The sequence below is a fragment of the Rousettus aegyptiacus genome, unplaced genomic scaffold (assembly GCF_014176215.1).
Source record: "Rousettus aegyptiacus isolate mRouAeg1 unplaced genomic scaffold, mRouAeg1.p scaffold_m13_p_5, whole genome shotgun sequence".
NCBI classification, from domain to species: domain Eukaryota; kingdom Metazoa; phylum Chordata; class Mammalia; order Chiroptera; family Pteropodidae; genus Rousettus; species Rousettus aegyptiacus.
Window position 1 is genome coordinate 13,553,742 of NW_023416308.1, and position 19,953 is coordinate 13,573,694.

Consider the following 19,953-nt stretch of genomic DNA (forward strand, 5'->3'; position numbering starts at 1 on the left):
GGAAATTCTGATACTTGCTATACGATACGGGAGAACCTTGAAGACATTATACTAAGTGAAAGGAGCCAGTCACAAAGGACTAGGACAGGGGGTCCTCAGCGCCACCCTCCGAGGGGCGATATTCCTTGTTGCCATCCCTCTTACTAGCCTCAGAGCCCCTGGCTACAGCCCTTCAGGCAGCCCAGGTCGCCAGCGTTTGGACCAAAGTCTGGTTCCTGGAGCCGCCCAAAGAGGAACCGGCCTCCAGGGGGCGTGGTTGCCTCTTTGTAAAATCCACGACAGCGCTGGGGTTTACTGCGTTCCTTGGTCCCCGGAACCATCCAATGGGCGGGGAGGGCGTGACTGAGTCCTGCCCGCGCTGCTCCCGTCTGTAGGCTCGGAGAGCCCGGCAGTTCCTGCCCGCTGTTCTTGTTCCCGGTCTTGTCCCTCAGGTCTACTCCCTGGGTCTACCTGCCGCCCCTGCCATGGGCCTGGAGCTCTACCTGGACCTGCTGTCCCAGCCCTGCCGCGCCGTCTACATATTCGCCAAGAAGAACGGCATCCCCTTCGAGCTCCGCACCGTGGATCTGCTCAAAGGTGGGCCCAGCGGCGGAGTTTGGGGAACCGAGAGGTCGGGGAGCAATGGGAAGGCCACACCTTGCTTAGGAGCACCCCTCCGTGCGCCGCCCACTTCTTAGGACAATCACTGAAAAAGGTGGGTCGCAAGGCAGATCCGAGAGATTCCAGTAATCCCCAAAAGTCTGATGCCGTGGACAACACGGCAGGGCTCAGCTGAGGCCGAATAAAGGTTGGAGCAGGGGAGGGAGGGAGGGGAGGAAGAGGATGAAGAAAGAAAGAGATCTGGCGAAGAAAGGGGAGCATCTGGGCATAGGGACAGGCGACCTCCGGAAGAGAGATGGGGCAGGAGGAGAGAGGTTAAGGGGCCCTAGTGTAGAGACTAGGACAGAGGCTAGTCCCTCCTTCGTGGCCTTCAAGTGATGAAATTTTGCAACAGCAGGCACTGCCCCAGGGCCCTAACTTTCCCGGCAGTACTCTCTGCACTGGAGTCCCCCTCTGTCCCTTCCTTCTCCTATTTCTCCTGCTTTGCCTTCACTCGCCTTTCCTTCTGTTTCTCTTATTCCTGACGGAGAGAGGGCACCCCGCGGGGTATGCTGGAAGCAGGAGTGGGGCTGCAGGGGCTGGTGAGCCCTGCGCCCTGAGCGGGAGGATTTGTTTCTCTGGCAAGTCCCCAGTGACACAGCTGGCATGCCGGTGCCTGGTATTTGATGGGGAAGGGGGAAGCAGAATACTCGTATTGCTGGTGGTGGGGAGGGGCGGGAGCCAATAGGGCAGCTCTACTTGACCAAGCCTTGGTCAATGTGCAGCACAAAGCAGTGCCAAGAAAAACCATTCCAGTTTTTCTGTTCCAGTGCTTTCTACCCAGTGCTTCCCCATCATACCTTTGTGATTTTGCACTGGCCTGTCTTTCTGCCTGAATCATCATCTCTTCCCAGCCTCCTTTGTGGACCACTACGTGTCCTGCCCAGAGGTTACCTCTGCAGAGCGTAGGGCAGAGGGGGAGGGCATGAAGACAAAGGGATGTCCCAGCCAGGCTGTCAAATAAAAGAATATAGAGGAAGATGTGTTTCACCAGAAGAGGAAGGAATAGTTTGAAGGGAGAGAAAAGGGAGGCTCCAGGTGTGGCTGAGGCTAGAGGGTTAAGGCAATAATGAATGGCTCTGAGAAGTTTTCCCTTGATCCTGGGGTAATAGGGAGCTACTGAAGGCTATTGAGCAGGGCAGTGATGATACTTAAGTACCCTTGAGATGCTTCTCTCAGGGTGCACCTGCTGCTGGAGCAGAAACCTCTCGGATAAACTCAAGCAGAAGCTGGGGGGCAGGAGGGAGGGAAGGATACTAGGCTGTAACTCTCGGGGACTGGAGATAGGACCTGAGTGCTGCTGTTCGGACTCCTATAGAGCCTAAAGGCAGGGCCAGCTCTGTGTCCTCAGTGCCTAGGGCTGGATGAGCAAGAGGACAGAGAGGGCCAGGTAGAAATTGGTTATAATTAAATAGATACCAGGAAAAGGCCACTTCTCTGTGTTTGGTGGCTCTACTTAGTGCACTGTAAGATGTTAGAGCTCCTTTCAGGTGACTAGCTACTCTGCCCTTGCAGCTTGGGACACCCAAAATGTGAGCTCATGAAGCTGGTGATGATGCAAAGGCGGTAGGTGGGGCGCATGCGAAGGCTTGGCTGGAGCACCTTGCCCTGCAACATGAGCTCTGTTGCAGAGGGGCGGGCTGTAGGGGGAAGGTTATGCCCCCACCCTGGGCCTTGGCCAGGTTGTCCAGGTCTATTTTGCACCACTTGGCAGAGCAGACTCCTGCACCTCCCACAGCAGCCCCTACCAGCCCTTTACCATGCAGGAGAGCAGCCAGGGGCTGGGAAAGGGCTGTGAAATTGGGGCCTGGGCATTGCAGGGAATGGAAACAGGCCATCCAGGGCACATTTTCCTCCCACTACCCATAATGATGTGCTTTCTGCAGGCCAGCATCTCAGCGATGCCTTTGCCCAGGTGAACCCCTTGAAGAAAGTGCCTGCCTTGAAGGATGGGGACTTCATCTTGACTGAGAGGTAACTATAGCCCCAGGCTGCTACTAGACCTGGAACAATCTTGTCCTAACCCTCTACTTTATAGACAAAAAAAAACTAAAGTCCTGAGAGGTGAAGGGCCTTTTGCCCTACATCCCATAGAGAGTCAGGCCTGGAACCCAGGCCCCTGCCTGTTCACTGGTCTAGACACGGGGATGGTTGGAAAGCAAGCATGTATTTTACTTTTATAACAATCCTGTGATTGTTGGTGAGCGTGGCCCAAGGCAGAGGTTCAGGGAATGGCAGCTTCAGCCCCCATAGAGGCCTCCACTGGCCAAACTTGCTTCAAGATGGCCCAGGAGCGTCTAGGCTATCCAGTGACTCCATCTCCCAGCTACGACTTCCCTGGGTGGGCCTTGTCCTTGGGAGGACCTCCAGGCATGTGGACATTTTACATCACCACAGGTCCGAAGAAGTGGAAATCTCTTCCGGAAAGGCCAAACATTTTTCTGGTTCTGCCCCTTTCGTCACATAAGTCATCCCTCCCACAAGAAAGAGAAGCTGGAGCTTTAGAACTTATCTCTGAAATCTTAAGATGATACACCCCCAAAGAATTTCTCAGACATTCTGCCAGCACCATTTTTCCTTCCTGCGACCCCTACCGTCTTGAGCCCTACTGCCGCGGGTGTTGAACACCCATGAGAACCTGTCAGGCGCAGCATGCAATATCTGCATTTGTCTGTCTCTTTTCTCTCCCTTGGGGTGTCTGGGGCTCCCAGGGACCTGCTGCCTTTCTCAGAGTTGACTTGAATGATTAACTGGGAGTGGGAGAAGCTCAAATATCTTGTACAGACGAGTGAATTGTTAAGCTAGGCTTTGGGGGTGAGATTCCTAATGGGAACATAGGCCAGTAGCGGATATAGATATTTTCTGCTTTTTTGGCTGGAGTTCCAAGCCCTTAGGGTATCCCAAGTTCCTGAAAGTCTTCATGTGGGCCCAAATTTACACCCCCTCAGTGCCCTTTCCAGTCCACTGCTGCCCCAACGCCATGACAGCCCTCATAACCCAGGGCCGAAGGAAGGCTCCAGGGGCTTTGTCTGTTCTGCTGTTCTACCATCCTGAAGCAGCCCCAGTGTTTCCAATAGGGGAGAACAAAGGGATGGCAAAGAACAAGAGGATGACAGGAAAGCGAATTTGAGCAGTCAGGTCATCTGAGGCTAGTCCGAATGCCAGGTGATGAGAATGGTTGCAGACTGGACAGAATCGAGCTTCTTTAAAGCTCAGCTTTGATGCCATCTCCTCCAGGAAGCTCTGGCCCTCCCATCAAGAACTGTCTCTGAGCACATGGCAGGACACTCTGCTGTGGGATATTGCTTGGTGGTAGGATGAGTTTGGGTGTTAGCCTCAGAAAGACTCTTAGCAATGCCACCAAAGGCCATGTCCCTGGCCAAGTCCCTTCACTATTCTAAGCCTGGCTTCCTTGTCTGTAAAATGAAGCAAATACCTTGGCTCATTATCAGGAAGATTAAAAAAGCCCCTAGCTCAGTGCTTTTCCCACAGCCATCACGTCCTCCCCACCCTTGCAGTGTGGCCATATTGCTCTACCTTACTCGCAAGTATAAGGTCCCTGACCACTGGTACCCTCAGGACCTGCAGGCTCGTGCCCGTGTGGATGAGTACCTGGCATGGCAGCACACAACCCTGCGGAGAAACTGCCTCCGGGCTCTGTGGCATAAGGTGAGGCCCCTGGGGGGGGGAGGGTAGGGAGGACAGCAAGGGCATCGCCCCCAAAGGAGCTCAAGCACTATTACATTCTTCTTTTTAGTTTGGATAGTTTCTGATGACCTGACTTTGACCTCACTAGTTTTCTCTTCTGTTGTGCCCCAGATTGCTGTTAAGCCCATCTAATCCATTCTTTATTTGAGATATCTATTTTTTCAGTTTAGAATTTTTTTTTTTTTTTTTTTTTTTTAGAGTTTCCATTGCTTTGCTGAAATCCCCCATCTGCTTACCAGTTTGGTCCATCTTCTAAATTCTTTAACACATTTATAATAGTTACTTAAAAGTCTCTGTCTTAATTTCAACACCTGAGTTCTGCGTGGATCTGTTTCTATTGGTTGTTTTTCATCTTCTTGATTGGCTGTCATATTTTCTGCTTTCTTTGCATGTCTCAATTTTTTATTGTATGCCGGACATTATATATAAGAGTAGAGATCGAAGTACATAATACGTACCCCTTTAAAGGCTTGCACTTTTCTTCTGTCAGTGGTAGGTTAGTTTCTTTCAGCTAATCTGGAGGTGGGATAGGTTGTGGCTTTAGTTTCAGTTCATCTCTGGTTGGTTTCAGGTGTCCTGAAGGTGGGATCAGGTTGCTTGCTTCCTCCAGCAGGGATTTGGAACTTAAGTACCAACTACATGTCCAAAGAGTCCCATGACAATGGCAAGCTTGTACCTTGCCTTCTTGGACCCCAGGAGTGAAAGAGGCTAACCTAGGAAAAGCTCATGTCCTCTAAAATTTGGTTAATTTACTCCGGTGCTGAACAATGGAAGTATAAAGTGAGCCGTATATGTCCTTTAAAATTTCCTAGAAGTCACATTTAAAAAGTAAAAAGAAACAGGTGAAATAAATATATTTTACTTAACCCAATATATTCAGAATATTATCATTTTGGCCAATAAATACATGAAAAGATGCTCAGTATTACTAGTCATTAGGGAAATGCAAATTAAAACTATAATGAGATACCACTTCACACCCATTAGGATGGCGCTCGCTCTCTCTCTCTCTCTCTCTCTCTCTCTCTCTCTCTCTATATATATATATATATATATATAATGTGTGTGTGTATATATATAAATATATATGTAAATGAAAATAACAAGTGTTGGTGAGGATGTGAGGAAATCGGATCTCTTGTGAACTGTTGGTGGGAATGTAAGTTGGTGCAACTGTGGAAAACAATGCAGCAAATCATCACAAAAATTAAAAATAGAATTGCCAAATGGTCCAGCAATTTCATTCTGGATATATTGCTAAAATAATTGCAAGCAGGGTCTCAAATAGATATTTCTACACTTACGTTCATAATAGTATTATTCACAATAACTAGTAGTGGAAACAACCCTTGTGTTTATTGATGGATGAATGGAAAAACAAAATGCGTACATTCATACAATAGAATATTATTCGGCCTTAAGAAAGAAAGGAGTTTTGACACATGCTACAACATGGATGAATCTTGAAAACATTTGCTAAGTGAAATAAGCCAGACGCAAAACTACAAATATTGTATAATTCCACTTACATGAGTCACCTAGAGCAGTTAAATTTGTAGAGACAGAAAGGAGAATGGTAGTTGGCAGGGGCTCGGAGGAGGGACAGATGAGGAGTAGTTTATTGGGAACAGAGTTCCAGTTTTGCAGGCAGTTCTGGACCCCTAGTGGTGATGATTACACAGCAATGTGAATGTACTTAATGCGACTGAACTGAACACTTAACAGTGGTTAAAATGGTATATTTTATATGTTTTTATACCAGAATTAAAATATTTTTTAAAATATCACTGCATAATCAACAGAAAAATTATTAATGTAATATTTTTCTTTTTTTTTCTAAGTCCTCAGAATCTGGTATATGTTTCACAGGTACAGCATATCTCAGCTAGAACCGGCCACATTTCAAAAGCTCAGTAGCCACTTGAGGCTGGTGGCTATCATATTGGACAGTATGGGTTTAGGCTTTTTTTCCTTTTCTCTTTTCCTGTTTTAAAAGTTCTATAACTCTTTGATGGCTTTACAAAAAAATAAGGTTATTTTCTTTATAGGGTCATTAGGGTGGGAGCAATGGTATTTTTGCAACCTTTGATATCCTAATCACCAGTGGGACTCTCCTTTTTAAAAAAGGTATGGCTAATTCTGGATCATAAATTTTATTGTCCTTTCTCATATCATTTTTAATGTAAGAAAGATATATTAGAGAACAAAGGTCAAAAGTCCTCTTTGTTGAGCTCGCTCCTTCCTGAGAAAACACCCCACTCTGGGATCTGGGACAAGTCTTTCCAGTTCACGATTTTATACATTGCTACATTTATGTATAGCCATAAGCAAAATAAAGTTTTGCTTTGGGTGCTTACCTTTTTAAATGAATGCTCTCATACCATTCTGCAACTTGCATTTTAACTTGTTGCTATGGATAGATGTAATTTATCCATTTTCACTACTTTGTAATATTTCATTATGTGAATAAATCTTAATTTACTTATTATCAATTATGGTCTTTTATATTTAAAGAGGAACAAAAACACATTTTTAAAACCCTAAAAAATTTGGAATCACCCAGTTGGAACAGAAGGGAAACGTAGACCTTCTCTTGCAAGGGGGAGGCAGGTAATAAATGAAGGAGGTGGGCTAGGAGAGGTCTGGTCCACTGAGAGCCCATGTGCCCTTCTGTCTTTGGGTATCAGCCTTAGATGCCAGGCAGGGGTACCAGTAGCAATGCTCCCTTTATGTTAAAAAGAAACTGGAAATCTAGAATTTTGTATGAAATGTCTCCATTTTTAAATGTCAATAGCTGATCTCTATATTTTAAAACTCTGGAGCCAAAGAAATGTCATTAGCCCAGCACTGGCCTGTGATTGCTAATCCCACCTTGTCGTGTGGGGCTGGGGACTGAAGCCATGAGCCAGGAGTTTGAGTACAGCCCTAGTCCTGTTTATCTTTCCTGAATCCCAGCCCAGCCCCTGCCTCAAGCAACTTTACCATACTGAGCACGAAGCCCCACCGCCCACCTGTGCTCCTCATCTATTCTGTCTCCCTGCCTACTGCCAAGCCTGAGGCTGTTGATGGCTTTGCCCTAAAAATGCCCTCCTCCTCAAATCCTGGACACCTCTCTCCTGGCTCTCCTCTTTAGTCCCTGGTAGCTCCAAGGTCAGAAGATATTGGTTCTATGCTTGGCTGAGTCTTTTCCTGGCTGTGCCATCTCTGGAAATTGACTGTCCCTCTTTTGACCTCACTTTTTTATTTGCAAGATTAGTCATGTACTGTTATTCAAGGAAATCGAAGCTAAGAGGGTTTGTGTGTTTTGCCCTAGGTCACATAATTAATAAGTGACCTTAAAAGCCTGTCCTCATAATTACGTGTACTGTAAGAGGAACTGATTTTATATTCAGGAGAAAAGAGATTATAAATTAGATAGTTCTTAAGCCATCTAGCCCTCTCCTCTCCACCAAAGTAGGAAACTCGTGGTTCAGGTCCCCTATGACTCATTCCCAAAAAGGTTTGAGTCCTTCAGAAGCCTCTGAACCTCAGCCAGTCAGAGCTCATGGGAGCAGGAATAATTCAGGGAAAGGGTTTTTTTTTTTTTTTTTTTTTTTTAAATTTTCCTGCAGGCCTACCCAGGATGCAGAAGAAAGGTGCATAGAACCAGGAGGGGGGAGACTTGCTTCCTTCCCCCAAAGCTAGACTGGTCCCTAATCCCTCACTTTGCCTACCCACTCACTAGGCGATGTTCCCTGTTTTCCTGGGTGAGCCAGTATCTCCTGAAATGCTGGCAGCCACACTAGCAGAGTTGGATATGACCTTGAAGATACTTGAGGACAAGTTCCTGCAGAAGAAGGCTTTTCTGTCTGGGCCCCACATTTCCCTGGCTGACCTGGTAGCCATCACGGAGCTGATGCATGTGAGTACTGTGGGCAGGGTGGGCCCACTTGGCAGGATGGGTTGCTGAAGTCCTGCTCATGCCACCCCCACCTGGCTGTGGGACTGTGCTTGTTTGCGGTAACCTCTTCTGGAACTGTGTGGTCCCCAAACCAGGAAAGTGCTACTATCCTCGACCTCACCCTCGACCTCACCCATCAACTCCTATTCTGTCCCCTTTTTCCCTACAGCCTGTGGGTGCTGGCTGCCAAGTCTTCGAAGGCCGACCCAATCTGGCTGCTTGGCGCCAACGTGTGGAAGCAGCAGTGGGAAAGATCCTCTTCCAGGAGGCCCATGAGGTCATCCTGAAGGTCAAGGACACTCCACCTGCAGACCCCATCATAAAGCAGAAGCTGATGCCTGGGGTGCTGGCCATGATCCAATGAGCCGGTGAGCTGGGAAGCCTTGACTCTGTTCTGCCCTTGGCAGTTCATGAAGCACCTTCGTTTCCCATGAATGCATGGGAGGCAGGCTCAGAGATCAAGAGTGACTTGCCCATGTCCCACTGTACTGTGGCTCTCTAGCCCCAGGTCCCCACTCTTACCCTGTCTTTCATAGCTGCCTGAAAACCAGGATGAGAATGGCACACACAGACCTGTCTCCTTTAATCACTACATTTAATTTTCAGTTTGGTAAATAAACCTGGGCTTAGCCTGAGCCTCTGCTTCTAACTCTGATGTGTGATGTATTTGACATTCTTGCCCTGGCCCTGTCTATCCAAAACTCCCCTTTCCTAGACCCTAAGGGTCAGCTTTGCCCTGATGGCTGCCAAGAATGAAATGAATAATAACTGGCCCCTAGCCTTCTAATTCTTGGAAAAAACGATTTCCCAGACAGCGTGAAGATTAGCAGGCATTCCACATGTGTTCTTTGTAGGCATGGTGGTAGATCAGTTGGCTGGGCCAGCCTCCCAGGATGTTGCCATTTGGTCCCAAGTCATGAGTCATCAATCTGCCCCTAAGAATTGTTGTGGAATCACCTCCAGAAAGTCAGGTTCATGTACCCGATGTGCTAGTAAGCCAAACATTGAGACACCAGAGCTTAGGTATAAAGGTTTATTTGACTTGGCCAAAGTAAGACGGTAGGAGAGCAAGATCTTTCAAAGCCATCTCTCTCAAAAAGCAAAAGGAGTTTTTATGTAGCTAAGGAGTAAGGGATGAGGAGTTCCAGGGAACTGAGAGAGAAGTCTATGTCTTCTTAGTCATAGATGATGCTTTTTCTTATTAGGCTCCTGGGTGCCAGCACCCAGTCGCAGCTACCTTGTGTACCACCTTTCCCTTCTGCAAAACAAACATATATTCTTCTTATGGCCCTGGAGTTACCTCTTGCTTAACAAAGAAACAGTACATCAGCAACAGAAAATTATATTGTGAGAGCAATGAGTGCTGGGTCGAATAACCAAGATTCTGCAAAATATCCCACAATTGTGTCACTGAAGAAGTGTCAGTGACATTAAATTTAAAGCAAAAAAGAAACTAGACATCTTGTGACAATCAACATTGTTTAAACTATCATTGTTTTGTGCTTAACTAGCTACATTTTTCTATTACTTCAAGCAAAATGTACTTTTAAATATTTCTCTTGGAACTTGCTTTACAGGTAGTCCCTCAGAACATGACCAACATACATTCTTAATCTTTGACTACAAGTTAGTTATGTGACAACCAAAGCACCTGAAACATTTAGTTAAAGCCTATACCTATTTCCTTGTTAAGAATTAAAGTACTTAATTCTATCTGCCAGAAATACTAGGGGAATTAAAGTCGCAATAGGCTCGGCTGTAGAATTGGTAGGAGGAGAAAATCCACACAGCAGCTCTCCCACTGAGGGCTCAGGTATACAGGGCTTTAAATGCCATGGAGGAGAATGCTGTGCTCAGACTGTGTTTTAGAATAATATTCTGGCTGCTAATAGGGGTTGGACTAGCGGGTGGCCAGGGAGGAAGAAGGAAGATGGATATTGTATTAACTCAGCCAAAGGTGACTTGTGGAAGAGGGCAGACCAGTGAAGGAGGTGGAGGACATGCCCTTGCCAGGATGTAGGGCTGCTGCACCAGGCTAGGAAAGCACCCTCCTGGAGGGACAGGTCTTCCTTAATTGGGAAGCATGGGGGACCAGGGAGGCCAATCTCTTCTCAAGTTTTCTAGTAACGGATCCTCTTGCTAAGTGGCTTTCTCTGACTCTTGGGTTCCAGAGAAGAGCCTTCTTAACCCAGGAGGCTCTCTTAGAGAATGGGGCATCATAATCACTGATCCGAGAAACTCCAGGGTCATAGCTGGAGGGACCTGACCCTGCTGAAGAAGTGAGGAAGCGCTAGCCGCCCCCCCTCTCCCCACAAACCCATAAACGATCCTCACAGGGCTCCTCCTTCCAGCCAGAGGAATTAGTTGTAGTGTAATGAATATGACTTCAGGGATTGGGGAGGGATGGCTAATTTCCTGGAATGTGGTTTAGCCTCTGCAGAGAGCAGGTCTAGATACCCTTCTCAACTTCCACCCTGGCACCAGGCATAGGGGAGGCTGCCGCACCTTTTTCCTTCTCCCTTTGTGTTCTCAGGGACTCGGAGTTCCCTCCTCTCGCAGCCTCTCCCCTGGGTGGAAGCGCCCTTGGCATCCCGATTCCTATTACCATCCCCCCTGCCACATTTGACAAAGGTAGACCTTGAGGGCCAGAGAAGGGGGTGTGACTTGACCGCAAGACCTTGGCTCAGAGCCTGGGTCTTCGTGTGCCTAGCCACTAAGAGAGGGCTTAGCAACACAGAACCAGAACCATGGAGAGGGAAGGAGGGAGAGCGAGGACGCTGCTGATTGGCCCAAAGTTCCCCGGATCTATCCATTGAGCGGGGAGGGCGTGACTGAGTCCTGCCCGCGCTGCTCTCGTCTGTAGGCTCGGGGAGCCTGGCAGTTCCTGCCCGCTGTTCTTGTTCCCGGTCTTGTCCCTCAGGTCTACTCCCTGGGTCTACCTGCCGCCCCTGCCATGGGCCTGGAGCTCTACCTGGACCTGCTGTCCCAGCCCTGCCGCGCCGTCTACATATTCGCCAAGAAGAACGGCATCCCCTTCGAGCTCCGCACCGTGGATCTGCTCAAAGGTGAAGCCCGGCAGGCAGGCCTGGGGTCTGGGCCGACTATGCGCTGACCGTGTGCTACACTGGGCCTTAGAGAAAACTCCTCATTTCCTAGTAGGGGTGCTCTTCATCTCCAAGTTTCGGGATCTGCTGGCAGGAAAAGGTTGTTCCACGGGGATCTGATCTACCCTTGTTTAGGTCTCCTCTGCATTTATAGAATCCGATGGAGGGGACAGGGCTGTGACTGAGCAGTAGGGCAAGCTACGGATTTAGAGCCTCTTGGGCAGGCCAGGAGGGATGACCCTGCTTGTCTGTACCTGCGCACCGTCTGTCTTTGATTCCCCCAGCCTGGGCCACCAACTGCTACACTGCCACGTTGCTCTGCCTTTTCAGCTCTTCTTGAGACAGGGGCTGGGCACAGAGGCAGTTTCTGGAGGGAGACTGGGTAGTGGTGATTCTGTCCACTGAGTAGAAGGGCAAAGGGGGCCACAAAAGGAGTCTATGACCAGGCTAGAACTTGGTTCCATTGAGGCCCTCCGACTTTATGCACATTGACTGATATACCCTCCAACACTGGCCGGGGAGGCATGTACAGGTGAGTCAGACCTGGGAATCCACATCAGAGAGGGAGCCTTGAGGGCTTGGCACAGGAAAGAAAGAAGAGCTGAGCTGCTGGAGGCTGGGTGGCTGGTGAGAGCAAGGATGGACTGAGGGCTGGGAGCATGTGTGGCTGGAGCTGGGTTTGGCTGCGTGTGGATAGGGCATTCAGCTGGCATAGGAAGATGGATTGCAGGAGGCAAGCTTAGAGCCCAGGATGGAGGCTGTAGTGTCTGACATGATGGAATTGCCTGAGTCTGTGTGTGTACATGTGTGCGTGCGTGCATGCATGCGTGCGTGCGTGCGTGTGTATTACAGCTCCATGGAACCACCTCCTTCCCTAGGCCCAAGTCAAGATGCTTCCTGGCCCAGGTTCCAAGGGAGTGAACACAAGAATGGTGGCCCTTTGGTGGTGTCCAGTGACCAGTGGAGTGGCCTCCTCTTCCCTAACGTCACGCAAGAATAGGGTAGGGATGGGCAGAGACCTTGGAGGGCTCAGGGTTCTCCCCACTACTTCACTGGTCTCTCCCACAGGCCAGCACCACAGCGATGCCTTTGCCCAGGTGAACCCCCTGAAGAAGGTGCCAGCCTTGAAGGATGGGGACTTTACCTTGGCTGAGAGGTAATGGGTTCCTGGACTCCTGCAGGACCTTGTGGGGCCAGGCAGCCATCTGTGTGTTTATCGTTGATGGCTTGGATTGTGGCTTGTGTGCCCTGAGCACCTGTGCCAGCCCCAGAATGGAGAGTGGCTTGAAGTGGGCAGAGGTACCCAGGGATGGGAAGAGCACCTGGCCTTCCTCCTTGTTTGTTCAAGCTTTGGATATGTTGAAGAGCGGTACTGGACTTGCTCTTGTCCTTCAGGACCCATGCTGGGTGCCCCATTTTATGGAAGCTTTCTCTGAGCACACTACCCCCCACTTTCTGAAGTCCCATTACATTTTGTTTTTTCACTTGGTGTCCTTAGTTTAGATGGTAGGATGGCCCAATGTAGAGCTGTGTGACCCTGGGCAGTCACCTAACCTCTCTGAGCCTCACATTCTTAATCCATGTCATGGAGATACTGAAATACTGTACCCACAGGAGTTGGGGAAAGACATGCCAGAAGCAGGGGCCTGCCCCACCCAGGGCCTGGCCCCTGTGGAGTAGCTGAAAAGTGACTTGGACTTCTCTCTCACTTCTGCTGTGCCTCCCAGTGTGGCCATCTTGCTGTATCTGAGCCGCAAGTACAAGGCCCCTGACCACTGGTACCCCCAGGACCTGCAGGCCTGCGCCCGTGTGGACGAGTACTTGGCATGGCAGCACACGGCCCTGCGAAATAGCTGCTCCCGAGCCATGTGGCAGAAGGTGAGTCCCAGGGCCAGGGACTCCTTCCGGGATGCTCAGGGGGCAGTGCTTTCTGTTTAAAACATTTTGTTCAGACCTGAGACCTTAGAACACCAAATTTTAGAATGCTAGAGACTCCAACCAACTTGTTTCTCAGAAGGAAAACCAAGATAGAGCCAGGGAGTGGCTATTCAGCATTCCTTGATTCCTGAGCCCCTTTGCATACTCAAGGCTGCTTGGGAATATTGCCTTTGGGAGGAGGAAAAAAAGAAAAAGAAATCCTCAGTTTGCTACATACATACTTTCCAGATGGAGAGGTGTTAAGTGAAGAAAGTTAAACAAAGGAAAAATGAGGAGACATTTCAATAAATGTTGATCTGGTTTCTAGGTATGCAAGAAATTCTAAGCCTAAGAGCCATAGAAGAAAAGCATAAACGAATGACTTTACACATACAATGAAATTTTATGGAAGGACAGAAAGGATTAAATTTAAAATAAGCAAAAAAGGAGAAAGATCTTAGTAAAGATATGTTAGAAAGAAGTAACATTCTTAATACTTAAGATGCTCTTAAACCCATCAAAGACACAGGAGGAAAACAGGCAAAGGAAATCAGCAGGGATTTAATGGAAAAATAGAGAGAAATAATTAATAAATGGATTAAAACACATTTAACCTCAGTAAAATGCAAATAAATGTGCACTCCATTTTTATTTATCAAATGTGCAGGTGTTTTGAAATGTGTACTCTGAGTACACATTATTTGGAGAGTGCTGGTGCTCCGTGGGTGCCCTGTGTGTGAGGTAACGTGAGAATAGCAGGCTCACGCTCTCCTGTGGGTTGAGAGTACCATTGTTGTGAGTGGCCATTTGGCAAAAAGTAGGTTTCGATGGTTTTAAAAGTGTCTTCCTTGAGTTTCTAGGGACTGGGAGAGAAGTCCTCTCAAGCTGGTGGGAATGGGAGCTTATTGCATTTGAGGGCAGAATGATAGGAAGTTGAGTGGAGGAAGTAGAAACCTTTGCTCTTCAAAGTGTGGCCTGTGGACCAGGAGCGTCAGCATAGCTAGGAACTCATTGGAAATGTAGAGTCTTAGGCTCCACCCAAGTGCACTGATTAGGAATGCGCACTTGAACCACATTCCCCCAATTTGAGAAGTCTTGGTGGGATAGGAGGTGAGGGGGTTGGGGGGTAATGGGAAGATAATGACAGTTGCACTGGTGAGGACCTGGTGGCGAAGCCTTTGTGGTGAGGGCAGTGGGAGACATGGAAGGCTTTATGCAGGGAGAGAATATGGGTAGATTGAGATTGCAGAAGGCCCAGGGAGAGGTGGAGGCTGTCCCTGTTTGAGTAGGAGCAGGTGGTGGCTATGGGTGGAAAGGGGTGGGCAGCAGTGAGGAGAAATCCAAAGGACTGGTGACAGATTAGTTGAGAGCAGAACCAGGCTAGGCTTGGGGCCAAACCTCAGCCCTTTCCCTTCCTGTCCTCCCACCAGATGCTGTTCCCTGTGTTCCTGGGTGAACAGGTGCCCCCCGAGATATTGGCATCTACTCTGGCTGATCTGGACAGCTGTCTGCAGCTGCTTGAGGACAAGTTCCTGAAGGACCAGGACTTCCTTACTGGGTCTCATATCTCAGTGGCTGACTTGATGGCCATCACAGAGCTGATGCATGTGAGTACTGTGGGGTGGAGTGGCCTGCTGGGGAGTGGGGTGTCCTGGGAGAAAGCTAATGTACCAGCTCATGTTGCCCTTTCTGGCTGTGGGACACTGGGTGGATCACTTCCCCTCTGAGCCTCAGTGTTCTCATCTATAAAATGGGATTTTAAAACCCTACCTTGAAGGTATATTGAGGAGTATCTCAGTGTTTCCTGGGAGAGGCTCCCCAGCTTATCATATGTGGGCAGAGGAAAGAAAATCCACCTAATGGGTCCCTAAACCAGGTCATGCTACCTTGTGTTTGACCATGACCAGCCCTTCCACTTGGCTTCCTCTTCCCACAGCCTGTCAGTGCTGGCTGCCAAGTCTTCAAAAGCCGACCGAAGCTAGCTGCCTGGCGTAAGCGTGTGGAGGCTGCAGTGGGGGAGGACCTCTTCCAGGAGGCCCATGCTGTTGTCATGAAGGCCAAGGACATGCCTCCAGCAGACTCTGCCACGAAAAAAAGGCTGAAGCCCTTGGTGCAGATTTTATTGCGCTGATTAGGGGCAGGGCCTTCAGAGCCACCAATGATGGAAACTGTGTTGTCAGAATAAAGAGATAGAGCTGCCTCTCTCCTTGGCTATGAGCAAGACACCCTACACAATCTCTGGTCCTCAGTCCCTCCATGCATCAAGCCTGCATTCCTTCTTCTGTCTGTCTCCTCACTCCACTCCTGCCCCTTCCACTTCAACTTTCATGTGACCTCAGGAAAGAGCTTTAGTAAATACATATTTACCCTGTCCTTCCTCTGTTTAAAACTTTTTTTGTGGTCTCATTGCCCTGAAACTGCAGTACAGGTCATCAAACTTTGTATCCAGGCTTTGCCACTACCCCTTTAGGCTGCCCCCTTCTGGTTCACCAGCCACTTTCCAGCCTTCTCCCAGCTCCCACCTCAGCCTCCTGGCCTTGACTCATGCCGATTCCTCTACTTACCTGGCCCTTCTTCACCTTTGCCTGGTACCATTACCCATCCTCCTGTCTTTTGGCACTTGTCACCATGTCACATTTTCAGAGAGACTTCCTTGACCTCCCTAGCCCCACGTTTGGTCAGGTAACCCCTCTGGGCTCCTCAGCCCTAGTATTTCCCTCCCTCTGTTCTGGCCAAAAGCTGGTTCCATGCTCCTCTGTCTGAGCAGGTATCACAGATGGAGGTTGACCCCGTGAAGAGATGTCTGAGTCAGGAATGGCTCCCATCTTCTGGATCTCTGGAGTGATGCTCTCTCCCACAGTGGGGTGCATGCCGGTGCATGAACCTCCTTGCGGGGAGGGAAGTTCCAGGTTATTTCCTGGCCCTCCAGGTGCTTCCGCGAGGCCTTGCGCTCCCAGGCCTACTTGTAACCCCGACCAACGTCTTCTCCATGCCCCATTCTGGGATCCAGGCTTTCTACCTGTTTTTGCCCTTTCCCCTCACAACGGACACAATTTACCTGTTTTGTGTCCCACACTCTCTGATATGAGTCACCCAATAAACTGCTAATGGGACAGGGTCATGAACAGACAGAGCCTCTCAGCTCACCTGTCTTCCTATGGAGGCTCCTTTAATACGCACACATATAGAATTTTAGATGTGTAATTGGAATTGTTCATGTATACCCACGCAGCTTCAATTATATTTTTATTTACAATTCAAACAACTTCAGAACACTGATGAGGGTACCATGGTTAGCCACACCAACTTATTTCCACGTTTTAAATTAACACCTTTTGTTTTGCCTATGGAAACATAGGGTGCCATAAATATTGCTGGTAATTCGACTGGGAACTGCTTCGCGCCCCTGCCCCCCCTCCCACTTGACCCCAGTTCCTCACTCTGAGGCAAGGTTGCTACAGGCACAAGGACATGAAGGCAGAGATGCAGTGAACCCGAGAACCTCTGCCGAGCCCCACAAGTCGTGCATAACGTGCCACCAGGTCACGTGGTCAAGAGAAGTGCAGGTTCTTATATTGAACATGAAGTTGACTAACTTTTTAAGACTTGTTTTTAGTTCTCTGAGACAATGTAATGTTATTAGGGTAGATTCCGGGGAAGGTCCCTAAAAAGCATGTGTGTGGTGTGTGTGTGTGTGGTGTGTATGGTGTGTGTGTGTGTGGTGTGTGCATGGGGTGTGTGGTGTGTGTGTGTGTGTGTGGTGTATATGTGTGTGGTGTGTATGGTGGTGTGTGTGTGTGGTGTGTGTGTGGTGTGTGTGTGGTGTATGTGTGTGGTGTGTGTGTGTGTGTGGTGTGTGAGTGGTGTGTGAGTGGTGTGTGGTGTGTGTGGTGTGTGTGTGTGGCGTATATGTGTGTGGTGTGTATGGTGGTGTGTGTGTGTGTGAGTGTGTATGTGGTGTGTGTGTGGGATGTGTGTGTGGGGTGTGAGTGTGTGTGTGTGTGTGTGGTGTGTGTGGGGGGGTGATGTGTGTGTGTGTGTGTGTGTGTGGTGTGTGTGTGCACACGTGCGTGCAGACCTCAGACAGCAACTCTGAAACGCCGCAGGAGTCAGAAAATCGCGGCCAGTGAGGCTAGAGCAGGCGCTGGGCCGAAGTGCAGTGGGCGGGGCTCTGGCTCAGCCTATGCTTCGTTGTGGGTGGGGTTACACGGGGCGGAGCGGGCAATAGGACTTCCGGAAATCTGTGTCGGAGCACCCCAAGGTTGTCAGAGGAGGCGGGGACAGCCTAGACAACCAACCTGGAGGCGCCGTGAGCTTGACTAGCTAATGAGGAGCTCGGTTTCCGTGGCGCCCCGCCCCTGCTTCCTAATCAAGGGTCTTGCCAACACCGGCCGAGACGGAGCAGGTTCTTTCTCAGCTGCCACAGCTCGCAAAGCTTTCCCGACCGACATGCCGTTCGTCGAGCTGGACACGAACTTGCCCGCCAGCCGCGTGCCCGCGGGGCTGGAGAAGCGGCTTTGTGCAGCCACCGCCGCTATTCTGGGCAAACCCGAGGACGTGAGCGTGGCCCGGGGAGGATGGGGCTGGGGGAGGTTGGTGGACCAAAGGTCAGAATCTGTCCACGCTCGGGTTTCCCCACCATGACCTCGATTCTTCTTCCCAGGGACCCCCGCCCATCACCCGCCAATCTCTGACCTCCTGCTCTCCAAGACCTCGCGGTCCCACCCCCATGTCTGCTCCATATAGCCTTCCCCAGCCATGACTCCAACGGACCTCCAAGAACCCCAGCTCTTAGCCCTTCCTAGCCCTGACCCCGCGGGGTCCGCGCGTCTCCGATCCCACGCTGCCCGGTGCTCTCCGAGCCTAGACTGCACCGGCTTCAGGTGAAACTTTCATGTCCCTTGCAGCGCGTGAACGTGACAGTGCGTCCGGGCCTGGCTATGGCGGTGAGCGGCTCGAACGAGCCCTGTGCACAGCTGCTTGTCTCCTCTATCGGTGTAGTGGGCACTGCCGAGGATAACCGCGGCCACAGCGCACGCCTCTTTGAGTTCCTCACCAAAGAGCTGGGACTAGGCCAGGACCGGTGCGTAGGGGCAGAGAGAAGACACTCTCGGGACCGTTGCGCGACGGACCTGGTGTAGTGATCCTGTCACAGGGCCTTTCCTAAGGTTGGGGCAAAAAGTAAATTCCTCACCTTGCTCCAGAAAGGTCTAGTGCCCTGGAGGTCCCTTGACCACCCCCCCCCCCCACTTCAGACTCCCTAATGGCGGGTTCACATTCATACTGTTAGCAGAACTGAATGAAGTCCTGACTGTGTTGAGTGTTGTCTTGAGTAGGCCACGTTGATGTACAGCCACTGACATGCCCACTGCCCTGTTGGGAGTTCTGGAGAGAACATTAATGGGGTGCAGCAGGCTTGCAATATTCCCAATGGGCTAAGGCATGCTGACCTGGGAGCCTATGGTGGGAGTGCCTAGCTACGGGGTCTTGGAATAGGAAGCATTAGACAAGCAGCTGATGACATCTTTTTCTCTGTCTCTTGAAGGATAATTATCCGCTTTTTCCCCCTGGAGCCCTGGCAGATTGGCAAGAATGGGACAGTCATGACTTTTTTATGATTGGCACGGAAGACATCCATGGTATCTGTGAGCTGGCCACCTCTCCTGGCATAGTGAAGTCCTGGTGGATCCCAGCTTCTGGCATCCCCACATGCAGATATGTCTGTGACTTCACAGTCCTCTTCATCTCCATCCTTATACCAAATAAATGAAGAGAACTTTGTCTTTCAAACATTACTTCTTTACTTCCCTTTACTCCTCCAAGACATTCTGGGCCACTCTGGACAGGAGGGTTGATTTATGAGGTAGGGACATTAGGGAACCTGAGAGGTGGGATGTTTCTTATCTTCAGAGCTGCTGTTTTCATGTTTTATATTTATGCTACTCAGATTGGAGGGTGGAGGGCTCATCCTGGACACCCTGCTCTCCACGGCAATGTGCAAGCTACTGGGGAGGAGCTGACTGCCCAGGTATTCATTCAGACTCTGCTGACCAGATGTTCCTGTCCTGAGCCTGGGCTGGCCTGGGCAGTTCCTGCCCACAGACTGCTGTGCCTGGCATGGGAGCCAGGGAGGCTGAGCTTCAGAGACCCAAACTTTATCTTCTCCCATAAGTCTTGCTGTGAATTCTCTCGCTGTGCACCTTGTAAAATCCATGTAGCAGAATGGCAAACCTGGAACTAGTGTCTGCCACTAGAAACTGAATGCATGGGAATCCCCACCCCTCCTCTAGATACCAAATCATGCTTTACATATCAGAGGATAAACACCGAGTGGACACTTTCCCCCAAACAGTTAAAAGTTTGGTCACCCCTGTCCTTAGTGCACCAAATTGAGATTTTTTCAGTTTCACTTGAGTTAGTTTCCAATGGAATGTGCCTCTAATTGCTGTGTTTGGATCAGACCACTGCTGAGGACTCTCATTAAAAGCTAGAGATTGAAGTTCCTTCCCTTGGCGACCAGTCTCAATTGTTTCTGCACTCATTCCTTCTGGCAGCTTGGGTGTCCTGTTTCCCAGAGGGGCTCAGGGAATGTGAGTTGAATGTGAATAAATGGCTGAAGTGCCTAAGGAGGGATTCAGGCCTAAC

The 19,953-nt window shown here is 49.6% G+C and overlaps 3 protein-coding genes across 6 annotated transcripts; all 3 read left to right on the forward strand.

Annotated features, from left to right (window-relative positions):
• The first annotated feature begins 344 nt into the window (after nucleotides 1-344).
• On the forward strand, nucleotides 345-8,939 carry LOC107500691 (glutathione S-transferase theta-1). 2 transcript variants are annotated; one of them, XM_016126152.2, is made up of 5 exons: nucleotides 345-576; nucleotides 2,526-2,613; nucleotides 4,158-4,308; nucleotides 8,072-8,248; nucleotides 8,457-8,939. In XM_016126152.2, exons 1-5 carry the CDS (start codon nucleotides 465-467, stop codon nucleotides 8,649-8,651), a joined length of 723 nt encoding a protein of 240 aa, XP_015981638.1. In that variant the 5' UTR covers nucleotides 345-464; the 3' UTR covers nucleotides 8,652-8,939. The 2 variants fall into 2 exon arrangements, with proteins under 2 accessions (XP_015981638.1, XP_015981640.1); XM_016126154.2 differs by lacking the exons at nucleotides 345-576; nucleotides 4,158-4,308.
• Nucleotides 8,940-11,083: 2,144 nt separating this feature from the next.
• LOC107500690 (glutathione S-transferase theta-3) lies at nucleotides 11,084-15,681 on the forward strand. The gene is made up of 5 exons (XM_016126151.2): nucleotides 11,084-11,352; nucleotides 12,460-12,547; nucleotides 13,119-13,269; nucleotides 14,739-14,915; nucleotides 15,245-15,681. Exons 1-5 carry the CDS (start codon nucleotides 11,241-11,243, stop codon nucleotides 15,437-15,439), a joined length of 723 nt encoding a protein of 240 aa, XP_015981637.1. The 5' UTR covers nucleotides 11,084-11,240; the 3' UTR covers nucleotides 15,440-15,681.
• Nucleotides 15,682-17,614: 1,933 nt separating this feature from the next.
• On the forward strand, nucleotides 17,615-19,103 carry LOC107500677 (D-dopachrome decarboxylase). Of its 3 annotated transcripts, none has more exons than XM_016126132.2 (3): nucleotides 17,643-17,865; nucleotides 18,216-18,476; nucleotides 18,854-18,967. In XM_016126132.2, the coding sequence occupies exons 1-2, from the start codon at nucleotides 17,758-17,760 to the stop codon at nucleotides 18,447-18,449; spliced, it is 342 nt and encodes a 113-aa protein (XP_015981618.1). In that variant the 5' UTR covers nucleotides 17,643-17,757; the 3' UTR covers nucleotides 18,450-18,476; nucleotides 18,854-18,967. The 3 variants fall into 3 exon arrangements, with proteins under 3 accessions (XP_036076247.1, XP_015981618.1, XP_015981617.1); XM_016126131.2 differs by having other exon boundaries at nucleotides 17,659-17,865; nucleotides 18,216-18,391; nucleotides 18,854-19,070; XM_036220354.1 differs by lacking the exon at nucleotides 18,216-18,476 and having other exon boundaries at nucleotides 17,615-17,865; nucleotides 18,854-19,103.
• Nucleotides 19,104-19,953: the final 850 nt, after the last annotated feature.

Bases quoted from the DNA above. Each gene is read 5' to 3' on its own strand.
- LOC107500677 (XM_036220354.1), top strand. From the start codon at position 17,635: ATGAGGAGCTCGGTTTCCGTGGCGCCCCGCCCCTGCTTCCTAATCAAG. The intron at 17,866-18,853 runs GTGAGCGTGGCC...TGTCTCTTGAAG, and splicing joins TTCTGGGCAAACCCGAGGAC to GATAATTATCCGCTTTTTCC.
- LOC107500690 (XM_016126151.2), top strand. From the start codon at position 11,241: ATGGGCCTGGAGCTCTACCTGGACCTGCTGTCCCAGCCCTGCCGCGCC. The intron at 11,353-12,459 runs GTGAAGCCCGGC...TCTCTCCCACAG, and splicing joins CACCGTGGATCTGCTCAAAG to GCCAGCACCACAGCGATGCC. The intron at 13,270-14,738 runs GTGAGTCCCAGG...TCCTCCCACCAG, and splicing joins CCCGAGCCATGTGGCAGAAG to ATGCTGTTCCCTGTGTTCCT.
- LOC107500691 (XM_016126152.2), top strand. From the start codon at position 465: ATGGGCCTGGAGCTCTACCTGGACCTGCTGTCCCAGCCCTGCCGCGCC. The intron at 2,614-4,157 runs GTAACTATAGCC...CCACCCTTGCAG, and splicing joins GACTTCATCTTGACTGAGAG to TGTGGCCATATTGCTCTACC. The intron at 8,249-8,456 runs GTGAGTACTGTG...TTTTCCCTACAG, and splicing joins CCATCACGGAGCTGATGCAT to CCTGTGGGTGCTGGCTGCCA.